The sequence below is a fragment of the Hibiscus syriacus genome, unplaced genomic scaffold, assembly GCF_006381635.1.
Source record: "Hibiscus syriacus cultivar Baekdansim isolate YM2019G1 unplaced genomic scaffold, ASM638163v2 tig00110785_pilon, whole genome shotgun sequence".
Lineage (NCBI taxonomy): Eukaryota > Viridiplantae > Streptophyta > Magnoliopsida > Malvales > Malvaceae > Hibiscus > Hibiscus syriacus.
In genome coordinates, this window is record NW_024062862.1 from 517,993 (window position 1) to 529,013 (window position 11,021).

The 11,021-nt window shown below is 35.4% G+C and overlaps 1 protein-coding gene across 1 annotated transcript; it reads left to right on the forward strand.

Moving 5' to 3' along the window:
• The first annotated feature begins 672 nt into the window (after positions 1-672).
• Positions 673-1,277, forward strand: LOC120140554 (CDGSH iron-sulfur domain-containing protein NEET). The gene is made up of 2 exons (XM_039155526.1): positions 673-1,009; positions 1,092-1,277. The coding sequence occupies exons 1-2, from the start codon at positions 771-773 to the stop codon at positions 1,192-1,194; spliced, it is 342 nt and encodes a 113-aa protein (XP_039011457.1). The 5' UTR covers positions 673-770; the 3' UTR covers positions 1,195-1,277.
• The last annotated feature ends 9,744 nt before the right edge of the window (positions 1,278-11,021 follow it).

Genomic DNA, 11,021 nt, shown 5'->3' on the forward strand with positions numbered 1-11,021 from the left:
TCCCTTAGATTGGCTCATACGCCCTTTTGGGCCTAGGGTAAGTCCTTATGGATGCAGTTCTGGGGAACTGCATATGGCTTTCGGTTGGAGGGTTTTACTATGGTTTTTAAAAATAAGTTTTAAACTGCTACTGTTTTAAAAAGATCTGTATATTTTCACTAGATTTGTGGGAACACACTAGACACCCTGTTCTAATCTCCTGAACCTAGTCCTCCGAACGTTTACTCTGAACGGAAAGTTTTATGTCTTTTACTACCTGAAATATCCATGGAACCTCAACTCATTCCGAAAACCTGTAGATGTTTGGATCGATAAAGAAGTTTCGCCGGCGTTGCTTGGAGAGTACGGTGCATGTGATTAGGGGGCATGTAGGTTGTATTATATTTTATATACGAGTCTGAACTCTGTTTTATTTCTGAATATTGATAAATTTTACTTTTGTATTTATAAATTATTTTATGATTTTATATATTTTAATAAAAAAATTGATTTTTTCGAGATTTTACAGTGGGAATAGCACCGGGTACCAAGCATATAAAAGGTAATTCAGTAAATTCAATAACAAAAGGTAAGATTTTTAAGAACCCGTACAAAACAACGTGTCACTACTTGCAATCACAGCATTTAGGGAGTGCGTGTTCACCACAAGTTCGTCACCTACTTTCGATCCCCAAAAGATAACCCCTCTCATCTCTCATCTGCTAACGCAATTCCAGATTTCTCTAAAGCAATCCAACGCAGTCTGAAAAACACTTTCAGTGGCGTCCACTATGAGCACATTCGGGTCTGGCATCTGCCAAAACGTATCCACAACTGCTTTGGGGATGAACCCCAAGCCAAGACTCGCTTTTGGTGTCGCTACCATCAATCCAAGGCCTCGGCCATCATCGGCTTTGGTGGTCAGGGCTGAGGGACAAACCATAAATCCAGAAATTAGAAAGACTGAGGAGAAAGTGGTTGACTCAGTCGTCGTCTCAGAACTCTCCAAGCCGCTTACCCCTTATTGCAGGTTGGTTCTCTCTGTTTTATATATTTAATTTTTCTCTCTTGAAGGTTTGTTTATTTGGTTTTTGCACTTTGTTTAAACTTAGATGTTGGAGGTCTGGTACTTTCCCTCTTTGCGATGGAAGCCATGTGAAACACAACAAGGCTACAGGGGACAACGTTGGCCCTTTGCTCTTGAAGAAGCAGTGATCATAATCTCTTTAATTTTGATTTGGTTTCTCCATCATGACTTCGGTCTTTTATTTTGATTCCCGTAATGTAGAAACCGTTTTAAGTTTGTGTCTTTTGGTTTATGTGAATGAATGAATGTGTTATTTTCCATACGGTTTGAAGTGTTATCCATACCTTGTTTCAAGCAAATCCCTAACCATAATCGAGAACGCCATAATCATGACAGAAACTAAAGTGTTTGGCTGTGTTTGTTTTTTCATATTGTTTGAATTCGATTCACATTACCATCAGCTGTTGTCAAAGTTAAACTAATCAGATGTTAGTTTATACCTCTGTTATTAGTGTTAGAAAAGAGTGATGAATCAACTGTGTATCAGAGTTTAACTAATCCTACAAGTGTTCACGCCATTTGTGAACAAGCCTAACTAAAGTATAACCTTGAAAACCATAATCATGACAGAAATAAAAGTGTTCGACGTAATGGTCCTCCACCTTGAATCTGATTACGAGAAATAAACCTCATCCGCCGTATGCCGATGATGTCTAGACCTACATACCGTCACAGTTGAGATCCGATCCTTAATTATTGCTCCGTTTTTGAACTATTCAAATTTATGGTCCTTTTTGTTAATAACACAAAAATGAAATATTTTTCCATGTATAGAGTAGGAATTATTAACGTTTTAATTTTTGTAGTTAATAAAATATTAACTTAATTGGTATAATTGTTGTAATAACTGAGAAAATTATGGATTTGAGTGTGTTTACGCATATATTATCATTTGTAGAAGAATTTAAAGTACAAATTATTTATGTATTATATCGAGTATATATTTAGTTTAATAATAAACCTAAGAATCACCTAAGCCCCTCGTACTAATTCGCTCCTCAACTAACATCTTGATGTAATTTAATTTATTATTTAGGGTTTTATTCTTTCCAAAAACAAATACAAATGCAGGGTTTTGAATGTTTGGAACTCGATGCATTATTCTGGAAGGAAAAAAAGATGAAAATGTCATATTAATATTTTTAGGGTAAAGTCAAAGTGTGGTTATTGAATTATGTTAAATATGATATTTTAGTGTTAAAATTTTGAAAGTTACAAAATAATCATTAAATTTATTGAACAATTATAAAAAAAAAATTGAATTGAAAGAGGATAAAAATTACATTAAGCTCGGAGGACCTTTTATGTCCCTGACAATAAGATGTTGAATCAACGATGGAGCGACGTGAAGTAAGGTAACACCGGCAGCATCTGAGGTTCTTGATTTGGCGAGAACATCCGCTATCATGTTTGCTTCACGGGGAATTCACTGAACAAGCGTTTCCCAGTGTCGTCCTCGAATATTAGCAGTAGCCCTAACCAGCGAACAATGACTTGTATCGCTAGGGACAGGTTCAACAAGCTTTATAGATTCAATGCAATCAGACTGAATAACGACCTTCCCATAATCAAGATTCTATGCAATATTAAGGCCTGTGTATATTCCCCAAAGCTCAGACTCAAGTGAAGTACAGCAACCCCTGTAACGTTGAAATCCCAAGATCCAAGACCCGCCGCAATCCGAAGAACTCCTCCAGCAGAACTGTAGTTCGTTAATGGCGAATTGGAAAAATAATTATTTAAACCTAATTTAATGAATTTAGAAAATTAAAATTAATCCCAATAATTGAGGAGCAAATTGTTGATTAGCATATAACATAATATAGGGAGCAAAAGCATGTGCAACATCGATGATGTTTCAAAGGGTATGGGCAATCCACCATTTATATTAATCCAAGTGTCACAAATATAAGGCACGCATCCAATAATCTGTCTTCACTGTCAGCTTCACAAAATTTGTGGCCATTGAATTCCATATGAAACAAATAATGCTAAAGGTCCCATCCGTCCTTTGGAACACATCTCATTCATGGTCATCTCATACAAGCTACAGCTAGCCGCCGCTCCGACGGATGCGCGTAATCGGATTGTCCAAACCCACTAAAGTTGGTTCAACGACTGAATTTAACAGGGTGTAAGGCCTTCGCTATGCCCCACCTTTCGAACTTTACGCATATGTCGGTGCAAGTGTTTTTTACCGGCAAAACTCACGACATAATGGATTCAAAAAAAATATTTTACGAGATGATGCACTAGGCAGATTAATTGCTCGAATGGGGTGAATTCTACAGTGGCAACATAGGTCGCCATGCACGCCCGGCGTCCTTATAGGTCGCCATGCACGCACAGCGTCCTTATAGGTCGCCATGCACGCCCGGCGTCCTATAAGGACGCCATGCACGCCCGGCGTCCTATAAGTTATTTGCTTGGGGTGGCCGCTGTTGTGGCCGCTGCTTTGGGGTGGCCGCTGTTGGTGGCCGCTGTTGCTCGTCCATCATTATTTGCTGCTTTGGTGGCCGTTGTTGCTCGCTGATGCTGCTTTGGTGCTATGCATGGGCCATGCACGAGGCATGGGATAGGTCGCATGCGCTTTGTTCACGTGGTCTGATCTCGGCAAACCTCTGCATGGGCCATGCACCAAGGATGACCAAGGATCAGTTCATGCATGGGGCACTCGGGGCGACCAAGGATCGGTTCTAGGTTGCCGGCGACATCGCGACATGGTAGGTCGCCATGGAGTCCCGACGACATGGTAGGTGGTAGGGTAGGTGGTAGGTCGCCATGGAGTCTCCATAGGGAGATTCCTGCATCGCGACCCAGCTTTAACTGTAGCACTCATGCATGCAACGACCAAGCTTTAACTGTATCACTCATGCATGCGTTGCATCCATAGCTAGCTGGGAGATTCCTGCATCCGTAGCTGCATGCGTTGCATCCATAGCTGTATGATGGCAGCGTTAATTTAGCTGTTAAATACAGCAAATATTGCTGTTCAATTGAAGACTTTCAATGCTCAATAGTTATACGATTCAATCCTAATAATATTTTATTCAATAGTCAAATTTTAAAGACTTTGTACAACGATTTTTGCTTTATATAAATGATATGGGGTTTAGGATAGAAGGAGAAGAACAACCAGGAGTATAAGCATAAGCACGTATAAACTTTGCCGAGAGAAGGAAAAGGAAGAAGAAGAAAATAAGATAAAGGATCAAACATAGTTTGTGAGGTAATTTTTTATTGTTTAATTTAGTTTATTATATGAATTATTAGTTTGTTAGTTTAGGGTTTAGGGTAAAACTAAAATCTAGTTAATTAGTTTGTTAGTATAAATTATTAGTTGGTTAGTTTAAGTTATATATTATATTATATAAAAAATTAGTTAATTAGTTAATTAGTTTAAGTTATTAAGTATAAAAATATTAATTAATTTGTTAGTGTCTTTAAACATATATTAGATTGTTCATTGAAGTTGAAGTTATATTATAAAAAAATTAATTAGTGCTTAATTAGTGTGTTATTTTAACTAAGTTATATTATAATAAAGAAATAGTTTATTAGTTTAAGTTATATTATAATATATTAGATTATATAAAATTAATTTGTGGGAGTTATTGCTGTTTAAATAAATTAAACGGTTTACACATACAGGGCATTATTCCACAACATTTGCCCATGTTGAAATTGATTCGAATAAAGAAACAAAGAAGGAAAAGAAAGGAAAGGAGGAAGGCATAAATACGTGAGTAATTTATTATTTTTGTTGTCTATTTTTGTTGTTGTGTATGTGTAAATTAGTTAGATAGTAAGTTTATATTAGATTATATAAACTAATTTGTGCGAGATAATTTTTGTTTAAAAATTATATTGTGTTTAAAAATATTTAGTGTTGTTTAAAAAAATATTTTGTTTTATTTATATTGTATGTGTAAATTAGTAAGGAGTAAAAATTAATTGAATGAAATAATCCGGCCAACGAATTATTACGATATTTTGCCTAACAAATTTGTTTGATATTTTTAAAAAATAAAAAAATTATCAAACTAATCATGATTATTAGTAATAATAACTAAATAATTAGTATCAAATCTAAATCATTAAATATTTATAATAAATAATTATTAGTAATCATGACTAAATCATATTATTATTAAATCATTAAATATCAAATCATTAGATTAATAATAATTATTAAATCATTATAATATTAGTAATTAATCAATTAATCAAGTTAAAATAACAAATTTATTTGATCATTAATATAATATAATAGTATATTATATATTTTAATGATTTAATGTTTTATGAAATTATCTTATATAATATTTTAATCTAAATTAATTTATTTTTTTATTTGTAGAGAAAATGAGCAACAACTTTTTCACGATTGTCCATTATAATGGACAGATTATGGAAAATGAGGTCGGAGTAGCTTTTCAGTCTGAAAAACCAATAAATATGATGTTCAAAAAAGACATCACATTTATAGAAATGAAGCATAAGATAGAAAGAAAAATTCGAGCTGCAGTTGATGGTTTGAGGTATAGGTTTATGATATGCCCCAACCCAGTCAGATATGCTGCAGTTCCACTTGAAGAAGATGATGATATTGGAACCATGGTTGGATTGCATGAGTCAACCAATATAGCAGTTATTGAGTTATTTGTTGATGTGTAACATATGTGATGTTCATGGGTCATCAAGAGGTGTGGCTCAAAATCCATCTGAAATGGCTTTATATAGTCAGTTTGAGGAGCCGACGTACAGGTTCCCGAACAGTTTTATGGCACTATTGGAAAGTGTAAATGAAGTCGGCGGGACATCTGCAACAGCAGAGTATGAGACGAGAAACATATCGAAATTGGTTGTTAATATTGACGCTGAAAATCGATGGGGAGAAATTCACGATGATTCAAGCGAAGATGAAGAAACCGAAGAACCCGTTTTGGGCGACGACGAAAATATTTTTGGTGGAGGTGCAATTGATGAAGTTTCGGCACCGTATGAAGCTACTCCTCACATGTACGAGATAGACTATGATGCAATGAGGGCACCTGAATTCCCAGACATGCCACATTTACCTCCGTACCAAATGACTGAATCATTCGATAATTCTGGTGAATTTTCAGTTGGGGTGCAATTCAGAGGAAAAAATGAAGCTACGCTGGCGATTAAAGAGTACTGCATCAAATGCCATGTTGATGTCCATGTTGCAGAGTCCAACCAGAAAACCCTATACGCAAAGTGTGTAAAATATGGCCCAGAGTGCAAGTGGAAGATCAGAGTGTCGAAAAATCAAAGGCACGATGTTTGGGTCATCACGAGGTACAATGGTTCGCACACATGTTTGCGAAACTCCATCGAACAAGACCACCGACTATTGGACTCCGATGTAATATGTGAATACGTGAAGGCGATGGTTGAAAAGGATCCAAGGATATCTTGTTCAGTGTTAGCTGCATCTATTCGAAGCCAATTTGGATATCAAGTAAAATATGGCAAGGTGTGGAATGCGAAAATGAAGGCAATGAAGTTGACGTATGGAGATTGGGATACATCGTACAATGAGCTACCACATTTGCTACAAGCAATGAAGCGATTTATCCCAGGAACTATAGTGAAGTCTCAAACCATGCCCGCATATGACGAAGAAGGTCAACTTCTGCCAGGGAAGAAAATATTTCATAGACTATTTTGGGCATTCAAGGCATGTATTGAAGGATTTCCATTTTGCAAACGTATGATCCAAGTAGATGGTACGTGGTTGTATGGTCAATATAGGCATGTACTTTTGATGGCAGTTGCTCAAGATGGTGAGCGAAATATCTTCCCAATTGCATTCGCCATTGTTGAGGGAGAGACAACAGAGGCTTGGGATTTCTTTCTGACCAATCTACGTCAATATGTCGTTCGTGAAGATGGAGTTTGCTTGATATCCGATAGAGGAACGGGTATTTTGGCGGCAATTGAACGACCAGGAAGTCGTTGGATACCTCCGTATGCATATCCGACATTTTGTATCCGTCATATTGGCAAGAATAGTATCGACCAGTTTCATAACGCACATATTCGTAGCGAGATAGTCAGCATGGGTAAGTTTTAATTTCAATATTTGTGTATTTTTTACGTGGTTTTTTAATTGCGGTTTAACAATATATTATGGAACAGGATACGAACTACGTCGACCAAATTTTGACAAGAGATTGGAGAATTTGAAGGTATTTTACGATGATCAGCGTGTTTGGAAGTGGGCTTCAAAAATACCGCGGGAAAAATGGTCGCAAGCATACGATGAAGGTCGGAGATACGGACATATGACCACAAACCTTGTTGAGGCCATTAATTCGGTACTAAAAGGTACACGCCATCTCCCAATAGCGAGTGTGGTGAAAGAGACGTACTTTAGACTGAGTAAAGTTTGGTCGGACAAAGGCAAGGAAATTGAGAGTCTCATAAATAGAGGTAAAACTTGGGCTCCTACAGTGGTGGAATCAATGGAAGCAAATGAGCGATTGGCAACATCAATGGTTGTTCATAATTTCGACCGAGTTGGTCATACTTTTGTCGTGTCGTGCATACGTCGTAACGTCGGAGGAGAAGACCAAACATTTAGAGTTGATTTACGACACAAATGGTGTGATTGTGGTCGTTTTCAGGCATGGAAATATCCATGTGCTCATGCAGTCGCTGCATGTATGTATGCTGGTGTAAGCGCATACACTTATGTTGATGAATGCTTCCACCTACGTAGGATATTAAATGTCTACAGCTATGTGTTCAGACAGATCCCGAATGAATCATATTGGCCCAAAAAGGATCATGATGAATGGCTACCAAATCCAATGCTTCGCAGAAGTCCAAAGGGTCGACCTGAGTCCACTCGAATTCATACCAGTATGGATTTTCATGCTAAAGAGAGAGGTCAAGCAAAGAGATGCGGATTATGTAGAGGTGAAGGCCATTCAAAAAACAATTGTCCTAATTTACCAAGATATAGGCCTCATCATTAGTAATCATATATGTATTTCTATGTATTTATTAATCATTATAAAAATGATTTAATAATGATTTAAATATTTAATGATTTGATGATTTAGTAATGATTTGATAATAATCATTATAGTAATGATTTGATAATAATCATTATAATAATGATTTAGTAATAATCATTATAAAAATGATTTAATAATGATTTAAATATTTAATGATTTGATGATTTAGTAATGATTTGATAATAATCATTATAGTAATGATTTAGTAATAATCATTATAAAAATGATTTAATAATGATTTAATATTTAATGATTTGATGATTTAGTAATGATTTGATAATAATCATTATAATGATTTTATAATAATTATTATGTTATTATTTAGTAATTATTTATAATAATGATTTAATACTAATGATTTAATAATTATTACTAATAATTATAGAATACTAACAAAGTAGTGTACAAGTGTGGATTACTGAGTTTAAATTTATACATAGTCGAATTTATTAATGATTTTTAAATATTTAATGATTTGATACTAATGATTTACTAATTATTACTAATGATTTAATACTAATTATTTGATACTAGTAATTATTTGATACTAAACATCATTGTTAAGGTTAAAAAAAGTAGTCTAATTTCAATAAATAATTTGTAATAAATAGCAAACGAGTTTACAATTGTTGTCGATGTCGGGGTGTTGTTGAATGATAATGTCGTGGCGGACGTCTGATACGTTGTGGCCGTTGTGGCTCAGGAGTATTGTACTCATCCCCCTCATTCATTGGGGTATTTGAACTGTCATGTGTTCAAAGTCATACGTCGACGAAAACGTAGGAGAATAGATGGGTGCCTCAGGCTGCACAAACTCTGGTATGTATGCCGGGCCAGTAGAGTCATCAACTGCGTGATGCAACGATTGTGGTGCACTATTATCCACATCGGTCATTTCCGCTTCAGTTTGTAGAGATGAACTCCCACTCCCACTCGGTAGAGAGTATTCAGCTTTACCAAATCTTTTCTTAAACCTCAAAAATTGTCGCCTCTCTACTATTGTTGTGAGGAACGGCTTTCCATTATCCAAAAAATAAGCAAGGTAAGCCGAAGTCTCAAAATTAAAGTCGTCGTCTTGAATGGCGTCAAGAGTTGGCATGAATGAAGCCCTATTGTTCCAAGCATTAATGTAGGTTGCATGCTTCTCAACCCAATTAACGCTTTCTTTACGACGACCATCAAATCTGTGCAGGTCGTCATGCGTCTCAACCCAATTCACTGGACGACGACCATCTAAGTTTTGGAGGAGGTCATGATCCCATGGACTCCGCGGAATAGGTTGGTGGAAGTGGAATTGCCTCAGCACTCTATCCCCAAATTGGATCTCAACAAAAGCAAAATTGATCAATGGTGTAACAGCACACCAATATTGAAACCCATCTAAAATATCGTGCGGTATCAACGCAAATAATTCTTCATTCATGTATGGTCTCCAATTAAACTGTAAAATTACAAAAACAATAAAATTTATTTAAATTAGATAATATAGTTAATTAATAATAATTAAAAAATACAAATTATGCATACCTCCTTTTTGGCCTTAATGTCTATCTTCAACCTGAACTCTTTAATGTTGTTGTGCACCAACCCTGTGCCTTCAATTTTATGCCTCCATCTGTATATCAATCAAAACAAAAATAGAGACATTTTGTTCAATAATTTTAATCAAAATAAATATTTTTAATTAATATTTTATATTAAAATAGAGGATTCATATTACCTTCCGGCAAGTGGAAAGTCAACCGCAGTCCGACTAATCGGTGTCAAAAACGGAAGTCTATGCCAAGCCCATGATTGTAGAAGCAACAGACATCCACCGATTTCTACTGTATTATTATCATTCACGACTAATGACGCCTTGCACATCTCACGATACAAGAACGCCAATATCGCCGAACCCCAGCTATATTGCCTACAATTCTCAAAATTTGTTAAAAAAAGAAGATACTGAGTGTGAACATAACTACCGGATTTATCAGGCATCAAAATTCCCCCAATCAATTGTAATATATATGCTCGTGTTGCATATATAATTTCGTGCTCCGTACTATTTGATTGAAGTTGAAATTCATTCTTCAACCATGACAACCTCACCCGCCACCCTTTACACTCTGGTGGTACGGGCGCTTTCCCAAGAAACAAGTTGCAAAGTTGTTCCACCTTATTAAACTCATGTGACATTACCACCGGCATCCCATTAGTTTGGACCCCGAGTTGCATTGCCACATCCTCCAAAGTTATCGTGCATTCGCCACACGGCAAATGAAACGTGTGCGTTTCTGGTCTCCAGCGTTCAATCAACGCACTGATCAAACCTGGGACCAACTTGTAATCTCGCACAAATGTGATATACCAAAATCCAGCCTCTTGCAAATTTTCTTCTATTAGTGGGTGTGGCTTGGGCACTTTATGTAGTCGAAGACGAAGGACTCGCTGCTCGTCCTCCTACAATTAAATATTTCAAAAAAATTATCACAATCATAAAAATATTTAAATATTTATTAATTATAATTCATTAAACAAATATTTATTCACCATTATTCCCAAATGACTTGAAATATGTTCATTGTCAAGCCTCAACAGTGGAATTTGGTCAGCCATTGGAATGAATCTGTAAAAAAAATTAAACAACAATATTTAAAAAATCATTTAATATAATCTAATATAAACTAACTAACTAATTTACAACACTAAACTTTAATATAATAACTTATAATATAATAAACTAATAAACTAACAAACTAAATTTTTAAAATATAAGTTAAACGTAAACACCAAACCCTTAAACAACTAATAAAATATTTTTTTATATAACTAAAACTAACTAATAAACTATTTTTTCATTATAATATACTACTAATAAACTTACTAACTAATTTTTTATATAATATATTCAACAAACA